Here is a 26,300-nt window from a genome sequence, read left to right on the forward strand (position 1 = left end):
TGTTTGCCTTAAAGGCAAAACTAAGAAATATTAATGAACAGTTGTAAACACTGGCCTTCATGGAATTGTTAGACCTCATGTCAAAACTGTCCCCCAAAAGTGTAAATGCCTATGTGACATTTGATTTTCTTAATTTATGTTATATCTAATGCATTCATTAAATAAAATAATCATATGCATTTTAAATGGATAGTTCACCCAAAAATGAAAATTCTGTCATCGTTTACTCAAGTTGTTCCAAACCTGTATGAATTTATTTCTTCTGCTGAATACAAATGATGATATTTTGACAAATATGGGCCACCAAACAGTTAATAGGCCCCATTGACTTACATAATGTTATAATTCATTCCCTATATGGTTTTCTGATTTACTGCTCTCTGTTGATTCTGCAAAAAAACAAACAAAAAAACAACAACATGAGTATATCTAATGAACTGCTATATTTACATAAATACACTAAACCTATAGATCCTGTTATTTTAGGTCATAACGCATGCCGTTTAGCCTGATGAAATGATTTTGTTGGATGTTAGTGTTAGAGATAAATGATTTTGGATAAATTGAGAATCAATTTTTTTTTAAATGGTGATCACGGTGCTCCCACGATTCTGAGTACAACTAAACAAAATTAAAGCTGCAAGCTTTAAAAACGGAAAACCGTGAATGGTGGGTCAACATGCATTTAAGCGGGTAAATAGGAGAAATATGGGATGTGCCACACTTCCTGCTGCCAGCAGGTGGCTCTTTGACTATAACTGAATATTGCCATGTAGATGTCTTCAGGTCAGGACTATTATCTAACATGAAGTTTAAGGCAGATTGGTCATTGTATGCCTGAGTTACAACAATGTCCTTTTTAGTGGCATGAATTGCATACATTACAACTTATTTAAATGTGTTTCTGGGAGTGAATTACAGTGTAAGGCATTCCATTTCCTGTTGTCAGCAGGTGGCGCTATGACTAACTGAATATTGGTATGTAGATGTCTTCAGGCTTGGACTCTTAGCAAACATGTGAAGTTTAAGACAGACGTACAACAGCTTCCTGTTCCATGCCGCCACGGACACACCCTTCAGCGAAAACTCAAGATCTTCACCTTTAGATTAGACTGACCAAATATGATGTTGATCTAATTAAATCTCTAGGAGGAGTTTGTTAAATATCTCACTTCCTGTTGGGTTTTCAGATTTTGCTCCCGGGGACTTTTTTGTAGGTATTGGGCGGTTACATGTGTACCGAATTTCATACCTATACGTGAAACGTAGAGCAAACGGCGCATAATTGAACAATTGTAGGTGGCGCTATTGAACCATTTTGCCACACCTAATTCCGAAACCGATATCAGATGTAAATTTTCACCACTTCTGACCATAGACTGTAAAAAAAAATATGGACGTAGTGTCCGTGACGTCACCCATTGGATTCTGAAGAGCCGTTTTGAAGCACAAAGTAGGGTCGAGCTGGCCGTCGCCATCTTGTCAGCCAGCACTCCCGGATAATAGAAAATGGGCAAAGAGGCGGGACGTGGGCGGAGATGAGGTGACGCAATGACTAACAGACAGCAGACAAATGGCTATCCACCTGTCACTCAAAGTGGCCACGCCCTTAATTATGCAGGACTTTAAAGCTTTATATAATGTAAACGAATGAGTTATAAAAAAAAAAAATCACAAAAAAAAAAAAAAAATCACCCCCCTCAGTGGTCACAAAGGGCAAAATTAGATATATAGATCAAAACCACTATTTGTACCAGGCTGTAAACATGTTTTATTCTGCTGTAAAGTTGGCCATTCTGGATTCCTCATTCAAGGATTCTGCTCCTTCTGGAGCCTGTACCTAGTGGCCAGTCGATGAATTGCAGTTTAAGTCACTTCCGTATTGGCTTCAAGAGAAACTGCGAGGGGTTGTCGCTTGGTTCGGACACGTGTGCAAAGTTTCATGAGTTTGAGCATGTTTAGGCCCTCAAATGAGTTTCATTTTGGAGAAGAATGATAGGCCAAGCAATTACAACAGGGTCGTCACATCATCTGTGCTCGGGTCCTAATAACATACTAGAGGTTCTGACAAAATGTTTATTGCTGCGGTTCATTAAAAAAAAGAAAAAAAAAGAAAACCTGAGTCATTCAAAATGATTCAAATCAATTGAATACTTCACGTTTTTCATTACTGGAGGAATCAGTGTTTCTGAACGAATCTCATTGAATGAATGATTCAATAGCTATGTTTCCATTCAAAGTTGCAAATTCAACGTGTGCAAAATTGGAATATTGCATAAAACAATACAAACAATGTTTTCCATCAAGTGAGCCCAATTGACTTCCATAATATGAATTAAAAAAAAAATAATACTATGGAAGTCAATGTAGCCAGGGGTGTCCAATCCTGATCCTGGAGGGCCACTGTCATGCAAAGTTTCGCTCCAAACCCAATTAAACACACCTGAACCAGCTAATCAAGGTCTTATTAGGCATACTAGAAACTTCCAGACAGGTGTTGAGGCAAGTAAGAGCTAAACTCTGCAGGACAGTGGCCCTCCAGGACCAAGTTTGGACCCCCCTGATGAAGCCCATCAACTGTTTGATTGCCCATTTTCTTCAAAATATCTTGTGTTCAGCAGAAAAAAGAAACTCATACAGGTTCGGAACAACTTGAGGGTGAGAAAATGGCAATTTTTGGGTGAACTATCCCTTTAATGCATTTATATATAATGCATTTAAAAGCAGTGCAAACCAACATGAAGGTTGATTCAATGCAATGAGAAGATATTACACACAGTGCAGAGCAGTTTAAAAAAAAGAGACTTTATTAACAGTTTAGAAACAATCTTCTCCCTTTTCCACACAGACTTGCACATGAAAACATGTGAATGACAAAACCAGTGAAGATGTGAAAAAACAACAACAAATGTTTCCACTTTTTCAGTCAAGTGAAATTCCTTTTTATGTCAGTGCAGCAGAACAGACTAATTCTACCGAAGTCCAGAAATACAGGAGGCGTTTGGCATAGAAGCTCACAGGTATGAACGGATTGTTTTGGTAATGGGCTACATTGAAAAAGGTAAACTAGCAAACCAAAACAAAAGATGAGACAATTAAGCAACACAATTCAGCAGGAACTTCACATTTCCACAATATTTGGACGCAAAGGTGTCTTGAGACAAGAGGACTTGAATGACCATTTTCAGCTGAGCTGCATAAATGACTCCCATTTACAAGTAATAAAAAGGACAGCCTGTTTGCTTCGGTCAAGCATGCCATTTTTAATTTCCATGTGACTCAAAACAGATGGGGGGTCAGGTTTCTGAGAGGGAGAAGATCAATAATTCATAGATTAAGAAGCCAAATTAAATGTGAATGGAAGGAGCACAGCCTTGTTGGGTTTGGGATTTTCTTTTGGCTCAGGGTCACTGAACATGAACTACTCAAATGACAGTCGATTTCAAGCTGTTCCAATTTGTTGAGGGGTGGGGCAGAAAAAATAATAAATTTGAACCACTTAATGGTCAATAAATATAACAAAAAAAAACCCTTTAAGAACTCCAGATGTTATAATTCATCCCCTATATGGTTTTCTGATTTACTGCCCTCTGTTGACTCTGCAAAAAGAGAAACAAATGTGTATATTGGCATATTAGCATTCAATGAACTACTACATTTACATAAAGATACTAAACCTATAGATCCTGTTATTTTAGGTCATAGAGCATGCCGTGTAGCCATGAAAGGGTTTTGTTGGATGCATGATTTTGGATAAATTGAGAATCACGATTTTGTTAAAAACAGTGATCGCGATTCTCCCACGATTCAGAGTAGAAGTAAACAAAACATGCAATTCACTAGAGGTTCTGACAAAATGTTAATTGCTGTAGTACATTTAAAAAAATAAGTAATTGATTTGAAACGGTTTGAATGACTCCAAGACTTCACTTCTTTTATTCCTGGATGAAATCTCGTGAACGAATGAATCTCGTGAGCAAATGAATCTTGTGAGCAAATGAATCCCGTGAACAAATGAATCCCGTGAACGAATGAATCCCGTGAACGAATGAATCCCGTGAACGAATGAATCCCGTGAACGAATGAATCCCGTGAACGAATGAATCCCGTGAACGAATGAATCCCGTGAACAAATGAATCTCGTGAGCGAATGAATCCCGTGAGCGAATGAATCCAGTGAACAAATGAATCCCGTGAACAAATTAATCTCGTGAACAAATGAATCTCGTGAACAAATGAATCTCGTGAGCAAATGAATCCCGTGAGCAAATGAATCTCGTGAGCAAATGAATCTCGTGAGCAAATGAATCTCGTGAGCAAATGAATCTCGTGAACGAATAAATCTCGTGAGCAAATGAATCTCGTGAGCAAATGAATCTTGTGAGCAAATGAATCCCGTGAACAAATGAATCCCGTGAACGAATGAATCCCGTGAACGAATGAATCCCGTGAACGAATGAATCCCGTGAACGAATGAATCCCGTGAACGAATGAATCCCGTGAACGAATGAATCCCGTGAACAAATGAATCTCGTGAGCGAATGAATCCCGTGAGCGAATGAATCCAGTGAACAAATGAATCCCGTGAACAAATGAATCCCGTGAACAAATGAATCCCGTGAACAAATGAATCCCGTGAACAAATTAATCTCGTGAACAAATGAATCTCGTGAACAAATGAATCTCGTGAGCAAATGAATCCCGTGAGCAAATGAATCTCGTGAGCAAATGAATCTCGTGAGCAAATGAATCTCGTGAGCAAATGAATCTCGTGAACGAATAAATCTCGTGAGCAAATGAATCTCGTGAGCAAATGAATCTCGTGAGCAAATGAATCCCGTGAACAAATGAATCCCGTGAACAAATGAATCCCGTGAACAAATGAATCCCGTGAACAAATGAATCTCGTGAGCAAATTAATCTCGTGAGCGAATGAATCTCGTGAACAAATGAATCCCGTGAACAAATGAATCCCGTGAACAAATGAATCCCGTGAACAAATGAATCCCGTGAGCAAATGAATCCCGTGAACAAATGAATCTCGTGAACAAATGAATCTCGTGAGCAAATGAATCCCGTGAACAAATGAATCCCGTGAACAAATGAATCCCGTGAACGAATGAATCCCGTGAACGAATGAATCCCGTGAACGAATGAATCTCGTGAGCAAATGAATCTCGTGAGCAAATGAATCTCGTGAACGAATGAATCTCGTGAGCAAATGAATCTTGTGAGCAAATGAATCTCGTGAGCAAATGAATCCCGTGAACAAATGAATCCCGTGAACAAATTAATCTCGTGAGCAAATGAATCTCGTGAGCAAATGAATCTCGTGAGCAAATGAATCTCGTGAACGAATGAATCCCGTGAACGAATGAATCCCGTGAACGAATGAATCCCGTGAACGAATGAATCCCGTGAACAAATGAATCTCGTGAACTAATGAATGATTCAATAGCCATGTTTCCATCCAAAGTTGCAAATTTAACTTCTGCGCGAAATTGGAATACTGCATAAAACATTTGCAAATACAGCACAGTTTCCATCAAGTGAACCGAAGAGAACAAAATCGTCACTTTCTGAAAAACTGGAGCTAAATATCACTAAGAAAAATGTAAGTTGCTGCATTAGGAGAAGCAACTGTATATAATAATTTCATATTTTATAAATGACTTGCGTCTCACAGCATGCAGACGAAACACAAAGTTCTCTTATACCAAACCACTTGGACGACAGACTTTGCTCAGGCATTTCAGATGATGGGTTAGTCCATCGCAAATACTTTTTTGATGCGCATCAAATAGTTTTTTTGTTTCCATCCAGCGTTTTTTAAGCAAATGATGATAAATCATTATTTAAAGTATCAAGTTACTTTCAAAACTTTCTGATCTACTCTTTGGATCACTACTATAGACCTCATTGTTTTCATCTGATTGATAAACTTTTTCCCAGCACTTCTGTGATCATCTGAATTATTCTAACAGAAATAACAACACTGTCTGGTTGAAATGACTGTGTGTGAAGCTGTTTTGTCCCAACGCTCTCGCCGTCTGTGCAAATGCAGATTGGAAAGTTCACTGTGAATGTACTTGACAACGGTTCGGCTAGATGTTTATTAAACCTCTGACATTTAGGAATAAGATTGTGGGGGCAATTGAATCAAGATCACAGTCCACTAACTAAAGCTGCATTATTAAACGCTAAAAGACTGAGATGTACCTGTATTATCCGTTTTTTCCGCTGGATTTAGTTCAGGTAAGGGGTCTTCCTCTTTTTCTTCAGTTGGAGGCTCCTCAGCCGGCTTCACCTTTTCAGCTAAAAGCACAATTTAAATACAAGATTTACTCCACATTAACACAAAAACGAAAGTGTTCATGGTAAAATAATGGTGTCTCACCGTCGTCGCTCTTGGGAGGAATAACCTTCTCTGCATCTTCTGTGCTGTTAGCTTTGTTCTCTGTGGAGGTGCTGTTCTTGTCTTTAGCCTTATCTTTAGGCTTCGGTTTGGCAAACTTTGCTTTGTTCAGCAGGTAGTTGACCTCCCTGTCTAAGAGGGAAAGCTTAGCTTCAATGTCTTTTGAGAGCAGAACAGGTTTCTCTGTTGGGGACAATTTCTCTTGTTCAGCAACGGTCTCGTTCTTCCATGTCTGCAATAAAAACAAAAAGTGTTTACTGTGTGGAAGTCGAGGGAAGGAGGAAATAAATGGGAATGAGGGAGGGAAATAAAGCGATGACATACCATTGTCTCATTGATGACCCTCTCTAGGGTCTTCAGTTCAACCTCTGTGAAGATCTGGTCACTCTCAGGAATCATTCTAGCGCCCCTGTGAACAAAGGACCATGCAAGTTACAAAGTGGTTATTTTATTTGAACATGTTGCAGACTGAACTCAAAACTGTGCTGCACACAAGAGTCTGAGGATTCTTTCCACCAAAAAAAAACAATGTATTTTTTTATTTTAAATATATTAACTTATGTATATTATAACTTTATTATATTTATGTATTGAAATTAAAACAAATTAATATATTTAAAGTATAAAAAAATAAAGAAATAATTATAAATTGAATTAAATTTTAAAAAGTAGATTTAAAATTCTTGTAAATATATATTTTTAAATAAAATGATTTATTTTCTGATTTTCAAAAAAAATTATTTAAATGATACATATTTGTTAAATAAATTAAAATTATTTGTAAATTAATATATTTTTATATTTAAATTAATCATTTTAATATTTTTTTAATTATTAACATTTAAATTAAAATACACAATGTAATCTTTATTTTTTAATGTATTTTAGAAAATGCATACATTTTACAATTTGTTTATTAATATAATATTTTATTAAATAAACATTTAGATAAAAAATATATATATTATGTGAATATTGTAATAATGAATATTAAATGTATTTAAATATGTTTTGTGAAAATAATATAATTTACATTTATTTTCTAAACGCATGAATTAAAAAATAAAATAAATAAAATGTAAAAAAATGTTTTTATTTTAAATAAATGATGCCGTCTCACTCACTTGAGGAAGATGGTGGAGTGGTTGAGCAGGCTGTTGAGAGCTGCCAGTCTGTCAGGCCATTTCTTCCTCTCCTCCACTCTGAAGAACATGGCTCTACAAAGCTTTCGCAGTTCAGACAGCTTCTCTTTCAGCTCCTTTGTTCCAGCGGAATATCCGTCCTCATCCATCCAGTTAGACGCCTCGCTCAGCTTGCCTGTGATCTGTTCCTTCTCCTCCTCAGTCACGACAGCCAGATACTCATCCTGATACAGCTTATCCTAGATGGGGAGAGGATCAAATGAACTGGATTTGTTGTGAAATACAAATATTCAATCTATTTAGTTGTAATCACCATCTTCCACAATGCTCATTCGTGAAAAAGCTTTAAAGCTTTTTTTGAAGCCTAAAGCTCTGCAAATGAAGCTTTTTAGACACGGACAAAGACAGTTCCGTCATTGTCACGCCACTGGATCTATGAGTCACTGCTCAAACACTGGGAAGGGCCGCAGAGAGCTTCATTATACCTGCGTCTCAAAGATAAAAGCCTCCAGGCTGTTCAGGGTCTTTTCTCTCTCCTGCTTCTCCAAATCGCGGTCAGTGAGGTCCTGCAGCCTGATATGAGGGAGGAACACATGGCAATTCTTTAGAGATTCTTCAGCTACTACAGTCTGTCCCACTTCCCGCTCTCAGTTAATTCATTCTCCACGTTAATTACTTCTGAGAAGCGAGAGACACTTACTTCTTTTTGGACACTTCGATGTCCTCTGTGCTGGGATTGAGAACATCGTTCACCTCCAGCTCCACTGTGATGTCTTCTGATATTTTGCTCTTTTTCTGTGGTTTGGGTTTCTTGTCCGCCGCCTCCGCCTCCGCCTCCTCCTCTGCTGCTTTCTCACCATTTGATTTCTCTTCAGGCTTTTCAGCTTTCTCTGCTTCAGTCTCTCCCTGTGTGTTTAGTTTGAGACAGATTCCAAAACTAAATCACATGGAGTATGAAAATGCAATATAATACATGGTTGAATTATATTCTGACCCTTGCTGACGTTAGTGATTAAGTCAATAAATTTTTTGTGACAGCTACAAATTTAAAGGCTCAATGTAATTTTCGCCACTAGAGGTCGCTTATTTAGAACAAAGGTGTAGCTTGATAATGCTTTGATTTCACAGAATCATGGGAGTTGTAGTCTTCACCTCTACAGCCAGTGGAAAAGAATCTGACAGGACTCGGGCAGAAATCATATTCATGGAAGAGCTAATGTATTAAAGATTTATTAACGTTACTGTAGTATGAAGGCGCTGGAGCGATTGCTAATCGATATTAGGCGGTAAAACATGGTACCCGCAATGTCAATGAATGTATCAAACAGTCTAATAAACACATCATATTAAAGCGTCTTTGGTGTTTCCATGGTTTCTACAAAATAAATTGAGGATAACGCAGGTTTGATGCCATTGATAGGCATTCAAATAGCTTATTTCTCTGGATTTAAACATTCTTGGAAAAATTTGGGATAATTTAAGTACACAAGTCAACAAAATATAGAACGTTGTTCTAGTGGTTTTTGGATATTTTAATCCAAAAATCTTACATTGTGCCTTTAATAAAGAGGTCTTGTTTTGTGGTAATAAAAGCTCATTACAATGACAAACTTGCTTGTAATAAACAGTTTTGTTGTTGTGTTTTTCCATTATGAAAAATGCACAATTCAAGCAATTGCCGCCCATGAATTACCACTAATTCAAAAGTTAATGTAAAATGCTCACGGCCACACATACGCGATTTAGAAGCCGGGTGAAAAAGAAGGGAAAACTCCAAAGTCCACCCCACTACCGGTATTACCGCTGTTGTCACATGTTGATTAACCGGTGGGAAAATTCTCACCGTCAGATCCCTATCTGCAGGCATTCAGTATTACATGTAGTAAAATAAAACATGAGCGGACTCTCCTGAGAATAACACGGCGGAACAAGTGAATTTGAGTCTCATGAAAGCCTAGAGGATTCATAATCATTCTGCACCTCTCCAGAAAGGTGATTAACTGCCAATCCTCTCACCTGAGTTTCCGCTTTATCCTCCTTGTCGTCTTTCTGCTCTTCAGCCTGAGGCTCTCCCTCTTTCCCCTCTTCCATCTCCGGTTTCTCCTGGGCAGTCTCTTCCTGTTTCTCTGACTGTTCCTGTTCTTTCCCAGCCTCTGGAGGCACTTCTTCTTCATCCTTGGCCATTATGAAAAAGCAAAATGTCAAGCTCAAGTCTGAGAAAATGTCCATCTTATATGGAAACAGACATTAAGCAGATTTACCGTCACCGGTTCTGACATATTTGCAGTTGGCTCTGAGCTGCCACCCCCGAACAGGCTGGAAATGGTGTTTCCAAGCTCTGGGGAAAAAGAAAGAAATTGAACAAGCGAAGCAGACAAATATCCACACCATTTAAAAAATAAAAATAGTATACTATATTACACTACTTAAAGAGTTGTGAGGAAATGAGATGCGTCAGATCCGTGTCATGTTTGGCAGCGGCACATCTTAAAGTGACAGCAGCCTAATAAACCAGTTACTGTGATTCTGTCATTGATGTTCATCAAAGAACAGAAATGTGTAGCTTTAATAAGGATTAATATATATTTAATTTATAATTTATGCAGAAAAGTGTTTGATAACTTTATTCAATTTCTGTTTATGTCTAAAAGGTAGGAAGGCTACCTTATATTTTTAGTTATATTTATTATAATGTGGTTTATGTGAAGATTTAATTTAAGTGGACTTAAAACAAATGCTATTTTTTTTAAAGACTAATACATGTTGAAATTGATAGCGTTCAATTATACTGTAATGTTGGATATCTATCGTTAATGTTTAAAAAAAATATTTACACATTAACTTGTGAAAATACAATATAAAAATATTTAAAGAAAAAATTATGTTTTTAAGATTAATCACAGAAAATAGTGTGGATAAAAAGTAACCAAATTGATTGACTGCACTAATGTATATAGCATGTTGTTTTCATTTATTTTAGTTCTTAATTATTTGTTATTTTAATGTAATTGTAATATATGTGTGCGTTATTACAATTACATTGTAATGTATATTCAAGTAGAAAACTTTAAATTGTAATATTTCACACTAACATTTTACCGTAATTTTCATCAAATAAATGCAGTCTTGGTAAGAGACTTAAAACATTTGCTATGTGAGATTATAGATATAAATAATAATTTTTATTGTAGTTTTTAAGTCAATGCTAACTGCTTTATTATAGCTCGGTCTTTGGTCCAACAACAATATATATATAAAAAATAAAAAAGTATGATTCCCCCCCCAAACTTACTCGTGAGCGTGGACTCCTCCTCTTTCTCCTCCACAATGGTCTCAAACACTGACTCAACCTGAGAGAGAAAAAAAAAATAAAGAATTCAGTTATGGCTTATTAAGCATCTAGTACAATAGCATAGAAACATCGAATACAAAAAAACTAGTGAAAATACTAGCACTAGTTTGTCACTAAAAATCTAGTACTAACCCGATCCAGAATTAACACTCCGCTTTCATCCATGTTGAAATGGGCCTTGATGCCCTTAGATTCAGCATCTGAATGTTTCTTAAAGCTGCTGCCCACTCCAGACAGTTTCACCGTCGTCAGATTCTGAGAGCCAAACACTCTTAGATAGAGAGACAGACATTGAGGTTTGATATCTGAACTTCTAACTTCTGATAGTTCTGAAAAAATGTAAAAGAATATGAGTAGCATGAACATAATGTGTCGTACTTCATGTCCTGTTCACTGAGAAAGCTGAGGTCTCCATAATTGATGTAAAAGACAAAGTCGTCCGTGTAGCGATTGAACGTGATGACTTTCCTCTGGGGATACGGGGCCATCCTCTGGAACAGAATGCGCTTGTTGTGCTTCATGGTCTTCACGCCATCCTCTTCCTCAGCCTCACGATTGAACTCGACCTAAGGAGAGTGACAGAAAACACTTGAGAACTTCTTACATGCACACGCACTGTAAAACTGCCCCCTACTTGTCTGTTAAATGAAACGTCTCAGGCTGAGTGAAGACTATTAATTCAAATCCAATGTTAGGAAAGAACACAAGGCCTTTGTCTTCACCCTCTCACCTGTATGGGAAACACAGCTGCATCTCGGACCAAGAAAGGTTTGACTTTGAAGGCTTTGCTGAGCGCAGCGGCCTGATAGACGGCGCCCATCGCTGCAGCTTCATCTGCATTGATGTTCTTGCTCAGTTCCTCTCTGGAGACAAAAAAAAAAGAAAAAAAGCTGAATAATTTGGCACTGTACCAATTTCAAAACATCTACTCACTTATAATGTTAATCAATGCTAAGTGTAATCCATCTTATTAGAGGTTCTCTAAAAGGGTTCAACCCAAAATGAAAATTCTCAATTACTTTCATTCCAAACCCATCTTCACAAAAAAAATTATAATCTCAGAGATTTCTGTAGCTCCATTGAAAGTCTATTCAACCAAAACTCTCATGCTACAAAACATTCATAAAGAGATAAATGGAAAACGGAAGCTCAACTGCACTTGGTTGATGTATGAAAAACCTCATTACTTCCTGTGAAAGCTCAAACATGCTGGCGTGACATGTGAGAAGGAACCTCATTGGTCCTTGCGCATCAAGGTTTTCAGTTTATGTGAATAAAAGCCTAAATTAAATCAGTTTGTTATGAGGATTAGTCTAAAAATGCATGTTAAACTCAGCACATGCAGTGATGAAGAGCAGCATTCTGAACAGAACGGCTCTGAGACGCCAGTCATGAGCTGCTCGCGTGAACACTGCGCTTTGCTTAAAGGGATAGTTCACCCAAAAACAAATTTTATGTTTTTATGCTTACCCCTAAGGCATCCAAGATGTAGGTGTCTTCGTTTCTTCATTAGAACACAAATCAAGATTTTTAACTCCAACCTGCCATCACTTCCCGTGAGTGAGGTCAAAACTCCGGCCGGGTCATAGATATGTATACATAGATTCCTCATTCGAGCAATCCACACCATCACTAATGAGGCATCCATGTATATATCTATGACCCAGCCGGAATTTTGACCTCACTCACGGGAAGTGATGGCAGTCTGGAGAGCTGAAGCGTTCGTCTGATATGAGGTGATATATTTGCATAAATACCGTTGGGTTTCTCTCAGAAACCAATCGTTTCGTGTTTTAAGACATCATTGTTTCGTCACGAGCCGCTGGGTTTAATTTGAAGTTGTCTGTCCATGTTTTTTTTACTCTAATAGAATTAGACCCCATTGACATGCATTATATGAGTGACACACAGCAACGGTTGCAGTTAAAAATCTTAATTTGTGTTCTACTGAAGAAACAAAGACACCTACATCTTGGATGCCTTGGGGGTGAGCAGATAAACATCACATTTTCGTATTTGGGTGAACTATCCCTTTAACTATTTTGTTTCAAATTGTTTCGTTTAAAAGTGGACATTAAGCTTTCTATACACATATTTCTCATGTCTGTGAGTCAAGTAGCCCGCTGAGTTTCGGTTTATTTAGAGACGCGCTCCAGTTCATGTGCAATGAAAGTGATCGCTCCGGCGCCTTGATGTCACTATTATTGTCTGCTATAGCCTATTTGCTTCTTATTTAATAAATCCAGGCAATTGGCTGATGAAACATTGATTAAAATTAAGATACAATTTATACCAATCGAAATTCACTTTAAAGAAAGGCTTTCTACAAAAAATAATGAAGTGGTCAACATCATTTCTGACCCACTCGCATCTTTGCACTTTTCATAATCAATATAGCCTAGATGAAATTTAAAAATAACATTATGAAATTTTAATATAAAACAAAATATATTGTTTAATGGCTACAACAAGTATAGTAGGCTACAGTACAGATAAATAAATCTGAGCAGGATTGGAGTGAACGTCATTTTACCGGTGAGCGGTTCATGAGTTGAGCGCTGACAGAGTGGATTATTGAGCTGAGCGTCACATCGGTCCGCTTCGCTCGTTCTCTTCAGAACGCCCACGTATTAAAAAAATGGTTGAGTTTAAATTGGGCACGGGCTCATAATTACGGTAAATGTGTCGGGCCAGGCTTGGACACAACGTGCACAGGTAGGGTCGGGCATCTAAGCTGGGCCCGATCTAATTCTTCCCTCTGGTCATTTTGCCCCAAAATTAAAAATAATTTCATCGGAGTTGTCCAAGACCCTGGGACTATTGTCGCACTTGAACCACGATTACACAAAAAAAGACTGGATTCAAGGAGTTTTGTGGTTGAAATTTAATAAAATAAATGCTTCCCTCGCAGGTTAATTTGACCCCATTAGGAATGAATGGAATGCGAGGAATGCTTCAGTACACATAGAAAAACCTAAAAAATGCTCAATTCAAACTAAAAATGCTAAAACTTTACCAAAAACATTATTGTATAATGTGTGTATCTGAATGCATCCTGAATAGAGAAATTACTTTAGGACCCAGCAGAACAGCTAATTTGCTCCATATAGAGCTATAATGCCACAAGAGTCATGAAATTTTATATTTTTTTTCCCACAAGAGGTCAGCAGAGACACCCAATGTGAGATATTCGGAGCTAAATTAAAACGGTTATGCATGAAATTGTAGGTTATTTTGAATTTAAGTTATAAAGAATGTGCTTTATCAGGGTGTGCATCCCTTCAAGTGTTTCTGATTTTGAGCAAATAAAGAACCAAACCTAAACTACTAATCCATACTAAGGGGTCAAGGTTAGGCTAGTTATTTGGTTGGTTGGTTGATGTCATAACTTCACCAACCCTACTCCAAATAGCATCGGTTTCCATTGACAGCCAATCAAAGGCATCTACTATAGGTTCAATAGGAAATAGAAATCACAAAAAGACAAACCTTCCCACAGCTTTAAGAAGCACATCCTGCACTCTGGGCACTCTGGTGGATCCTCCAACCAGAATAACCTGTTCAATCTCATCCTGTTGGACAACAAATATTATTTTTAAATCAGAGATACACAGAAAACCTGTATAAAGCCAATGCCTTGATATTTAGCTCCTCACCATGTTCATCTCAGAAGCAGCTAAAGCTTGCTGAACAGGTCCTGGTACTCTGTCAAACAGATCCTCACAGAGGGCCTCGAACTCAGAGCGAGTCACTTTCGCCTTGAAGTCTATGTCGTCCATCAGACCTTCAATCTGAAGAAAGAAGAACATCAAGACGTTACTAAACCACCCAGATATTCACAACACAGACTTCTGTTAAAAAAAACTGTATAAGTATCAAGTCTAATATACAGACATTGTTTGTCTGTTTACATATAATGAAGGTCTAACAAAATCTCACACAAGTCAAGAAAAGAGACATTTGATAACACCCATTTAACAAAATATTTCTTCTAGCAGATAAAGTGGGTTTTAAGAAAAGAGAAAATTCCTAGTTTGCACTATTCTCATTCATTACAAAAGTCACTCTGTGGTGAAAAATCAAGCTTTTAAAATATTGTTTGTGTGTCTGTGTGGCATTTTTAATATGCTTTCAGACAAAACGTGCAAATTCATAAGTCAACACCATTGCTGAGCATTTTCTCCTTAAAACTTCAGATACAATTTATACAAAACGCAATTCACTTTAAAGAAAGGCTTTCTACAAAAAATAATGAAGTGGTCATCATAATTTCTGACCCACTCGCATCTTTGCACTTTTCATAATCAATATAGCCTAGATGAAATTTTAAAATAACATTATAAAATTTAAATATAAAACAAAATACATTGTTTAATGGCTACAACAAGTGAACCAAAACCAAAGGCAGTGAACCAAAGACAGTCTCAAAAACACAGTTTGAAATCACAGGTGTTTCTGACATCACAAACTACCTTGTAACCAATCACGTCAGCGTGTGATCGTAAATGAGTGGCTCTCTGAGTTGGTGTGGTAGCGGGGCTAATTTGCATATTCATAGAACAGCGTATACTAAATGAGGCAAGGGTGTAGAGTTACATTGAAGGCATGAATTTTTCTTCCAGAAAAAAAACATTTAAAAGACGTAATTTTGATCAGAGATGAGTTAAGGGATAAGATTATTGACTACAAGGGGATTTTAAGTCATCATAATTTGAGTCACTCAAATTGAAAAACGAATGAATTTTGAAAAATGTCTTAGTATTTGGTTTGTTACTCAATTGTTTTATTGACAGCAGCACTCGAGTAGCCTGGTTCCGCCCTCCTATGTACTCCGTCTGGGATAGTGCGCTGTATATTCTCCGGTCAAATTTTAACCGGTCCAATCAGCGAACCGACGGAGTGGCTGAGAACGATGACATGCGTCACGACCAAACGTTAGCGATTGGTTATGGCAGATCCAAAGTGCCTCTGGGCAGATCCAATAGTTTTAAACTTCAACAGAGTACCCGACTTCAAGGAAGTTAACGCTTGTCAATGGAGAGTGGCCAGACTCTCTGCACAAATGAAATGTACGAGAGTCTGGTAGGATCAGCCTAGCACTCGAGCTGACTCTGCAAGTTTGTATAAAACCTGATGATCATGTGATTCAGAATTTGAGAACAAACCAAAGCTGCAGTGGATGCTTAAACGGTCAATGTCATATTTGCTTATATTTGAATAGTGAGCTCCACAAATTTTAAGTCACGATGAAATGGAAGCAGTGACAGATTTTACTTAGTGATGTACATCCTCTTTTTCCCAATAATCCGTTTCACATGGAAGACAATAACTGTAGGTCGGGAACTTGGTTCTATCCATCGGTTGATTGAAAAATGTTAGTTCAAGTGTCCATCGGGGTGAATCCATCGGTTCATTTGGGTGTTGCACCAAAACAAATCTAATTGGTAAAGTCTAGGCAGATCTGAATGTGAGCTTGCAGTTGATTGGAAGAAAGTGGCAGGTTTTAAGCAAACAAAATGACCGGAAGAGTCCAGGAATACATCCGACAGAAGTCTCATTTCATCAGAAGATTCAATTCAGAACGCATTCATTGGTGAATCGTCAAGATCAATAACGCATTTAGAAATGTTTCCTTTAATGCGGTTTCTTTTAGCAAATTGATAACGCATTTTGACCAACTAAATATTCTGTAAAAAAAACAAACAAAAAAACGGTTTCAAGTCAATTCAACATTTCCAGTACCTGTGCTGTATGATCAGCATTAGCACTCAGCACCGTCTTGAGTCTCTGAGCCTCTTTAAGGAGTTTGGCCATGGCCCGCAGATTCTCCCTCACGTCCTTCTTTGACTTCTTCTGTTCGTTGAAGAGTTTGGCGAGATGATCTCTGAGCCTCAGCTCAATCTCAAAGCCACCAAGCGTTCTATCAAAGCTGAATATATATATAAAAAAAGTGATAGTTAGATGTTTGCCTAATGCGTATACATATGAATAGATCGAAGTGGCCAAAACATGACTAACCCAACTCCACGGATCTGAAGCTGTGGCTGAGTGCCAGATTCTTTGGTCTTTATTGTCTGATATGTGACAATCGTGGCTGTTGTGCTGCCCGATCCCATATCATAAAACATGACATTCTGTAAAAGACACAGAAAAGAACAGTTAACATCACAAATCTGTCATAAATTCCACTTAATTTCTATATCACAAGTGTCAGCAAAGTCATAATTTCTGGTCTCCCAGTTTTCTATTGGCTGGCCAAACAGATAGTCCCGCCCACACACTCACCCCATTGGTTGACCAAATGAATAAAATTCACTTAAATCTTCTCAGTAGTACCTGTGCAGTAGAGTTGATATCTTTTCTCCGGAATACTCCATAGTTCAAAGCCACAGCAGTATTATCATTAATAAGCTGAAGGACCTTTAGACCTGCTATGTGGGCAGCCTGCAAGACAGCCCTGCGCTCTGCCTGATTAAAATAGGCTGGCACTGTGATCACCGCATCTTTTATGGGCTGCTCTGTTAGGAGAAAAACAAATACAATTTATCAGCCCGTTCAAATATCCAAACCTGCAAAAACCAAGACAGCTGAATGATTCCAATCAAACCTGCAAAGTCTTGAGCCAGAACCCGAGAGTAGTTTAACATCATGCCCAGAAGTTCCTCTGGAGTATACTGCATCTCTCTGGATGATGTACACACAAAATATTCTCAGAAATGATTTTATGTTAATATAAACACATTGGTTACAGCTAATGTTTCTGCAAGTGCTTCATTACTTACTCGAATTTGAAATAAACAGTTCCTCTTTTCTCATCTCTCTGCAGCTGGTGCTCAGGGAAGTGTTTCAGATACTGCTCCACCTGTGGGTTGTCTGCCGTCTTTCCCAGAATGCTCTGGAGGAATCTGTAAACCACCTTGGGGTTCTTCACAGCCTGTCATGATTCAAGTTTGCGAGAGTCAGAGCTGGTCACATATGCTGATTTTTCCTCATGCTACTCAACTTTATTGGTTAACATGAATTCAAAGTGGACTATGTACATTTTTAATCCATGTTCCTGGTCCTATGTTGAGTTATGTACACTTGTTCAAAGGTTTGGGGTCAGTAAGATTTAATATAAAAATAAAAAATAAAAAAAAAGGTATACTTTATAATGTTACAAAACATTTTCTCTCAAATAAATGCCGTTCTTTTGAAATCCAGCACAACTGTTTTCAACATTGATAAATGTTTCTTGAGCATCAAATCAGCACATCAGAATGATTTCTGAAGGATCATGTGACACTTAAAGGGTTAGTTCACCAAAAAATTTAAATTATCCCATGATTTACTCACCCTCAAGTCATCCTAGGTGTATATGACATTCTTCTTTCAGAATAATAAAATCAGAGTTAAAAAAGTCTTTACAACGGCAGTGAATTGTTAGGTCATTTTTTAAGTCCAACTGCTCCGGGAGGTTAATAAACGCCTTCTGAAGCAAAGTGATGCATTTGTGTAAGAAAAATATACATATTTAAAACTTTATAGCCTAAAATAACTAACTAGTGGTACGCAAGTCGACTTACGGTGAAAGAGTAACCCCTGCTTTGAAGTGCTAGGACATTTTTAAAATAACTCCGATTATAATCGTCTGAAAGAAGAATGTCATATACACCTAGGATGACTTGAGGGTGAATAAATCATGGGCTAATTTTCATTTGAGCGAACTAACCCTTAAGACTGGAGTAATGATACCAAATTCAGTTGACATCAGAGATAAATTACATTTTAGTATTAAAACAGAAATCATTATAATATTTCCCAATATTACTGTTTCCGCTGTATTTGCGATCAAATACATGCAGCCTTGGTGACTTCTATCAAACAAAAATCTTACCGAACACAAACTTTTGAATGGTAGTGTACATGCACGTTATGTTCATCAGTGTAATCGTTAAGAAAAACTTTAAAAACTTTTAATAAAACTTAATAACTTTCCTTCCCAGCTGACATCAAAAGGAGGGCATGGCGGTGAAAATAACATTTTATAAATCAGGAATTTAAAAGTTAACATTAAAGGGATGGTTCACGCAAAAATTCTGTCATTTACTCGCCCTCAAATTGTTCCAAACCTGCATACATTTCTCTCTCTTCTGTTGAACACAAAGATGATATATTGAAGAACACTGACTTCATAGTATTTTTTTCCCTATTATATGGAAGTCAATGGCTACCGTCAACTGTTTGAGAACCCATATTCTTCAAAATATATTTTGTATTCAGCAGAAGAAAGAAACTCATACATGGTTTGGAACAACTTGAGGGTGAGTAAATGACAATTATAAAAGCTACTTAAATGTCCTAATTGAACTAAGGCCTAATCCTGACTTAGTCTAATGTCTGTCAAACCAGGCCTATAAATGATACCTTATCTCTTGCAAATGCATGTTGACTTTTACAGAAGGTAATATAAAGTACAAAGACTTACCACTCCTAAAGCACCGTCTCCAAAAAGCCTCTCGTTTTCCTTTAAGCACACAGCGACTGGAGTTTTCCGCCGGGACTCCCTGCACAAAAAAGAAGCGAAATGTCACAACGGCTTAATTCTGTCTGAAACTGCAGGTGTGTTTGTTGATTTTAGGTGCAAGAAAAATTGCGCTCTGTTCTAAAACATACTTGTTTAATACAATCTCCATTGGCACACCGGGTTTCACTATAGCGATTTTCATCCATTCACTGCCCAAGTCCACAGACATCACAGCCACCGATTCTGCAACACAAAATACCAGAGCTGAAATTATGCTCTAGGACAGGGGTTTTCAAACTGGGGTCCTCCAGAAGGTTCTAAGGGGTCCCCAGAAAATGTCAGAGAATAAAAAGACAAAGCAAAAAAATGGATAAAGTCTACCGAACATTCTAAATGTTTCTCTCATTTCTTGCCTTATACATACTTTCCAGAATTGTATGTTTGATTCATACATTTCTAGTGAGTTTCTCACTATAGTCCCCTTTATCTTGCTCACTGGGTTTGTAAGGCAGTTTTCTTAACGCAGTACTTAAGCTGCTTACATAAATTTATTGTGAAAGTTGCTTATACAAATAATTTTTAATTGAAAATGTTCTTCAGGTTTATACATCCAACATTAAGTATAGCCAATTTAAGTTTGGAAACAATGTGTTGTATTTATTATGTCACATTTACTATTTATCTAACAGTTTAAAATGTTTTATCATACATAAAAATTTATAGATGGATTTTAGGAAGGGGGTCCCTCACAAAGGTTCATCTTATTTGGGGGTCCTTAGCATCATAAAGTTTGAAATACCCTGCTCTAGGAGAAGAAAAGAAACCCGTAATGACAAAATGCATGTTTACATGAATTGTTCAAACCATGGACAATAACTATAACAATATAGATAGTCTTAAAATTTGTTTATTAATATAGCAGAGTCCACACCACAACTATAACGGCACAGAGAAACAATATCGTTGGATCCACTTTCAGATTGACTGATCGATAAAGTCATTGACAGCCAATCAGAATCCTTCCTGTTTTTAAGAGCTTGAGTATTTATAGCGGCAGATGACAAAACTAGAGCACATGCTTATAAGAACAGATTATTATAGATGATAATATAGTTAGTCATCTTTCTTGGTTTGAACAGGCCTTAAAGGGATAGTTCACCCACAAATGAAAATTCTGTCATCAATTATTCACCCTCATGTCGTTACGACATGACCCATACGACCTTCGTTCATCTTCAAAACACACATTAAGATATTTGATGAAATCCGAGAGGTTTCTGAACCACACCTAGGCAGCACTTCCTGGTACTACATCAGAACGCCGGCTCATTATTGGCTAGCTCCTGCGTCAGCACTACATGCATGTGTCGTGGTGCTCACATGAACAAAGTCGACCAATAATGAGCCGGCGTCCTGATGTAGAACCTGCAAGTGCTGCACTGGGGCTGCGTACGAAATCGCGTACTATGTGAGTAGGCACTACATTTGAATTTGAACGAACTTTGCGACCGTTAAAAAAGTATGTTCTATATAGTATGAATGTAATCCGGACGTACTACATCCGCCATGTTGTCATGATCATGTGACCTACTAGCGTCAGTTGCGTCCCATCACCTCCATTCATCTACCGTGGCCTCATGGGATAGTAAAGTGTCCATCGTATGCGCACTTCAGAATCTCGTCAGAAGTAGTAGGTTATCCGGGTACTTTTCGCCTACTGTTTTTCGAATACTATGAACTCGGACCAGTGTTAATTTTGACAGCAAACTTTTATTTAGTTTTAGTCATAGTCTTTCGACTAAAATGCCATTTAGTTTTAGTCATATTTTAGTCACCTGAATTGTTTTTAGTTTTAAGGCCTGTACACACCGGGACGAATATCGCACGCGCTTATCGGCAGCGTTTTTCGTGACGTTTTTCGGCGCGTAAAGTGTTCACACCCAAGCGATTTTCACTGGCGATGCGCCGAGTGAACGTGCAAATTCAGTAGATAGCGCTCCGGGTACACAAGGCGGTGCTGTGGCACTTTACGCTTCTGACACTCGCTTGTCACACAGAAGAAGAGGAGAGACAGTATTTACGTGCTTGCCAAAACCGCAGACATATGTCTATGGCCAAAACCATTCACACACTTTTTGCTAACTGGCAAGCAGCATTAGCAGCCCATCTTCTTCTTTGTCTACTTACTACTTCGTCGTATCAATGTGTGCTCGGCAAGACCGATTTTGTGCTTGAGCGCCACCAAGTTGTGTTTTACTGTCACTTCAGCAGCTCCAGGCACGTGAACAAAAGCGCTGATCTAATTGGTCGGCCAGTTAACACGCCGCGTCAAAATAAAAAACCAACCCGAGGCGTTTTTTTAAAATGACGCTTTTACGCCTGCCGTTTTACGCGTCGGTGTGCACACTTACATTGGCGCCCATTGTTTAGTCACGAGGCGTTAAACGTCGGCGATAAACGCGCACGAAAATCGTCCCGGTGTGAACAGGCCTTTAGTCGACTAAATATAAGATTTTAGTCGACTAAATCTACAGTAGATTTAGTCTCCTAAAATCTAATGAGTTTAGTTAAATTGTAATAGGCCTACATTAAGCATTTAAGCATTACATAACCGACTGTCACTTGAACTGACATTTTGACATAATTTTGTTTTTGACATTAAAAATACACGAAAGAGCTCAATTCACCTTTTTTGTCTGTTTTTTTAAAAACAGCTACATCGTTTTTATAACTTTGTATTTCTGTTTTAGTCAGAAGGAAATATCAGGTTAAGCTAAAGCTTCAAATAAGTTTATTTATTTATTTATATTTCAGTTAACATTTATTTAATTTCAAGTAATGAATGTTTTTTTTTTAATGGTTTTAGTTAACTAACCCTGATACTTTATTGAATGTGTCAAATACTGGTCTTTCCTCCTGACTATAAATTAAATGGGAATGAAATTAAATACAGTTTATTGTGTAACCAAAAACAAATATATAATGCATGACTTTTAATGATAAACAAGCTCGAAATACACCGGGACTCTTATTTTGAAATGTTTGCGCCTCTGTTGCAGTTGCAGGAGCTCATTCAAGTTCAGATGGGATAAAATATGCTTTGTTACAACCGTCTAAAACATATTACTATATAAACATCGTAAAGTAAACAGTCATTATTCATCAGCATTAGTTCATAAACAGTTGCCTGGCATAAATGTGCGCTAATGTTCATTGATTGCGAGCCGCTCTGGAGCGCTGGTGAGCCTGTAGAAACGCAACAGTGCCGTGTTTTCCAGCGGTTAGATCAGCACGTTCAAATCAAATGTGCGCATCTGTTACACACGACATCAGTTCTGACTGGATCTCTTCCCTAATCGTCCCTCCCTAACATTTTCGTCTCGTTTTTATTTGTTGACGAAAATGAGTTGATTTTCGTCATAGTTTTTGTCATCCAACACTAGTTTTTATTTAGTCATCGTCTCGTTTTCGTCAGTGAAAAAAGGTTGTTGACGAAAATTATGACGAAAATTATTCGTCAACGAAATTAACACTGATTCGGACATACTACTCTGTTGGCGTACGTTTTTTTGCATACTATATAGTAGAGAAGTATTCGATTTCGGATACAGCTAGGGTTTACTACATCAACAGCGTAGGAGAATGACGTTGAAGGGAAGAGATTGTTGAATAAAGTAATTTTTTCCTTGCACAAAAAGTATTCTTGTCGCTTCATAACATTACGGTTGAACCACCGGAGTCACATGGACTATTTTAACGATGTCTTTACTACCTTTCTGGGCCTTGACAGTGGTAATAACATTACATTCTGTGTGGTTCAGAAATCTCTCGGATTTCATCAAAAATATCTTCATTTGTGTTCTGAAGATCTGAGGGTTTGGAACGACATGAGGCGAGTAATGACAGAATTTTCACTTCCGGGTGAATTAACCCTTTAAATTCATCCTGATGGATGACCACCACTGGAAACATACAGCAAATATAAGAATATAATCATCATTTTATATGGTGCTTACCTGTTTGAGAAGGCAGGAATGCTGCTACTAGGCAAAAAACTGCCCATAATGACAGCCGTTCCCTCATTGTGATCTGCAGAGAAGAAAGACTGGTTCAAAAGCATGCGGTTAAAAGACTCAACTGTCTGTACCATTAACCAGAAAGTTTATCAAAAGCACACAAGTTCCCTCAAATCATCAAGTCAGGATTATTACTAAAACTGACAGTATTGCATCACAACCCTGAGTGCCATATATGGATGTGTAGGTGGAAACAGTCGTCCAGTGACAGGTGTCACCCATGTATGCTGGTTTGATGGGATCCCTCCCACAAGTCTGAGACAAAGCCTGAGAGCACATGGATCTCAATACTGTAGTGGAGAGCCGTGGCCCTTAAACCGGTTCCTGGAGGCCCCTGACAGTACATTGTGGATGTCAACCTATTAATCAAGCACACCTGACTCAAACGATAGTGGTTCTCTCTGTAGTAGAGAACCCACAAAACCTGAAATTGTTTTGGGGGGGCCTCCAGGAACATTGGGAAATACTTTTGAAGAGCTTTCCTCAGTAGGCATGAAGAATACAAGGGAACAATACTTGATACATGTTCAAAAGTTGGATTGCTTTAATTTTTTACAGTCACAGTTCTCCCTCGATTGACTGTTATCAATGCTGATTCAAAAATGCAGAGGAAACTTCTAGTTGCACTGATCCTAATGGTGCTGAGCATCATGTCAAACTGTCATTACACTTCTTGATAATGTGCAGTAAACATTAGACCTTTTCAAATGGCTCAAACATAAATAATCTAATCTATGAACATATGCAACCACCCGGCAGACCCCAAACATCTCCAACAAAGAAAGTGATGGCATGGCACTTACCTTCAGCCAGATCAAGTTTTATATTGGCTCTTGTTGAATGATAAATCTCTCTTGCCACCTGAACAACAATATTTAGAAACGCTTATCCTGTCCTAATTTTGAACCAAAAGTTTTGTGTTGATTCTTAATACCTAATGCCTTACAGATAGCAATACGACCGCACTAAAACAGCAATGCTCTCTGACCAGACCACCTCGCTTGCTTGATTTTGCTCTTGCAGTCACCGGCTTGTTCTAACACATTGGGCCCGGAACGCGGCGTGATCTCATTGGATCCACACAACTCGCTGCTCGCTGACTGAAGCCTCATCGCTGTGATCGTAAGTCCCACCCCTTTTCCCTTGAGTGGAGCGCGCTGATTGGTCCACGTGCCAACGAGTACCCGCGAGTGGTCAGTCGTGTAAGTAAGCATAGATCTGATTGGTCCACGTTAAATAGGGGAACGTAACGGCTGTGCGACAAGTTGTAGTTTTTGATGCTAGCGAAGGGAGGCTGAATCATTTCCGAGAATAGGTTTTATTTTTAACAGTTCCTTTCAAAGATACAAAACAGCTATTATTTTCATTCGCTACATATATTACATGTTGTAAAACCGTCCAATAAAGCTATGTAGAACATATTTCTGTTTATTACGTTGTTTCAATTAAGGTATAAATAAAATGACATGTATTAAACCATCTCTGCTTCGTATGCGTTTTGCTAGTAACATATGCTCTTTACAGGAAACTGAATACGATAAGAAATAGATGGTGTCATGACAAATCAGGTCCTCCCTCGAAATCGAGTCTCCTCAAATTGTCAGTTAATGATTATCCTATGTAACGTTATATACGAATGATTTTTATTTCAATTAACCATAGCGCACTATATTTAATACGTACGGGAACATATTCGTGCATAATAAAACCAATTGAACCGTTAAACCAGTTCATTGCTTGTTGACCCAAGAACCGGATTTGTTCACGAATCGTTCAGTACGATTCACTGAAAAGTTCCGAATCAAAAGAACGGTTCGTTAGTTCTATTGTGAAATATTATTGCACTTTAAAATAACTGTTTCTGTTTGAATATATTGTAAAATGTAATTTATTCCTGTGATGGTAAAGCTGAATCTTCAGCATCATTACTCCAGTTTTCAGTGTCACATTATCCTTCAGAAATCATTCTAATAATATGATTTCCTGTTCAATAAATATTCAATATAACAGTTGTGTGTAAATTTTTTCAGGATTCTTTCATGAATAGAAATTAAAAAGAACAGCATATATCCGAAATAAAAAGCTTTTGTAATATTAAAGGTTCGGGGTCAGTAAGATTTTTTTGAAATAAAAATTAAAGAAATTAATACTTTTATTCAGCAAGGATGCATTACATTGATCAAAAGTGACAGTAAGACATTTATAAGTTACAAAAGATTCTATTTCAAATAAATCCAGTTCTTTTGAACTATTCATGAAAGAATCTGTTTTCAACATGATAATAATCTGAAATGTTTCTTGAGCAGCAAATCATCATATTAGAATTATTTCTGAGGGATCATGTGACACTGAAGACTGGAGTAATGATGCTGAAAATTCAGCTTTACCATCACAGGAATAAAATACATTTTAATATATTTTAAAACAGAAATCAGTCGTTTTAAATTGTAATAATATTTCACAATATTACTGTTTCCGCTGTATTTGCGATACTGACATCGCCAGTAACTTTTTGTCGAGTTATATTCTATTCTAACTTTCAAAAGTGCACATTTAAATCAAATGTGTATTTTTGTCCCCAATTCTGACTGTCTATATTTTTGTTTGAAAAGCATCAATTATTTAATTCATATTTAAATAAATAAATAAAAATGTAAAATAAAATGTCAACTATTTAAATCGAACTGATTTAAGTTTTTTGTGTCAACCCTTAAAATGTGATTAGATAAATAACAGAAACAAAAATATCCTGACACCAGTCACATGACCGTGATGTAAGTCACATGATTTTGCTAAACAAGAATCGCTT

The 26,300-nt window shown here is 37.5% G+C and overlaps 1 protein-coding gene across 2 annotated transcripts; it reads right to left on the reverse strand.

Moving 5' to 3' along the window:
- Positions 1–217: 217 nt before the first annotated feature.
- Positions 218–24,613, reverse strand: hyou1 (hypoxia up-regulated 1). 2 transcript variants are annotated; one of them, XM_079804793.1, is made up of 24 exons: positions 24,295–24,613; positions 23,432–23,504; positions 19,565–19,658; positions 19,377–19,455; positions 17,692–17,843; positions 17,517–17,593; positions 17,246–17,427; positions 16,928–17,043; positions 16,652–16,838; positions 14,566–14,700; positions 14,399–14,481; positions 11,640–11,772; positions 11,288–11,475; positions 11,042–11,180; positions 10,850–10,907; positions 9,819–9,895; positions 9,574–9,732; positions 8,258–8,463; positions 8,043–8,130; positions 7,540–7,796; positions 6,740–6,824; positions 6,398–6,647; positions 6,220–6,315; positions 218–389 (listed from the first exon to the last, which is right to left on the reverse strand). In XM_079804793.1, the coding sequence occupies exons 2-24, from the start codon at positions 23,496–23,498 to the stop codon at positions 340–342; spliced, it is 2,958 nt and encodes a 985-aa protein (XP_079660919.1). In that variant the 5' UTR covers positions 23,499–23,504; positions 24,295–24,613; the 3' UTR covers positions 218–339. The 2 variants fall into 2 exon arrangements, with proteins under 2 accessions (XP_079660919.1, XP_079660918.1); XM_079804792.1 differs by lacking the exon at positions 218–389 and adding an exon at positions 2,785–3,599 and having other exon boundaries at positions 24,295–24,604.
- Positions 24,614–26,300: the final 1,687 nt, after the last annotated feature.

This window comes from Gobio gobio (assembly GCF_949357685.1).
Source record: "Gobio gobio genome assembly, chromosome: 22".
NCBI classification, from domain to species: Eukaryota; Metazoa; Chordata; class Actinopteri; order Cypriniformes; family Gobionidae; genus Gobio; species Gobio gobio.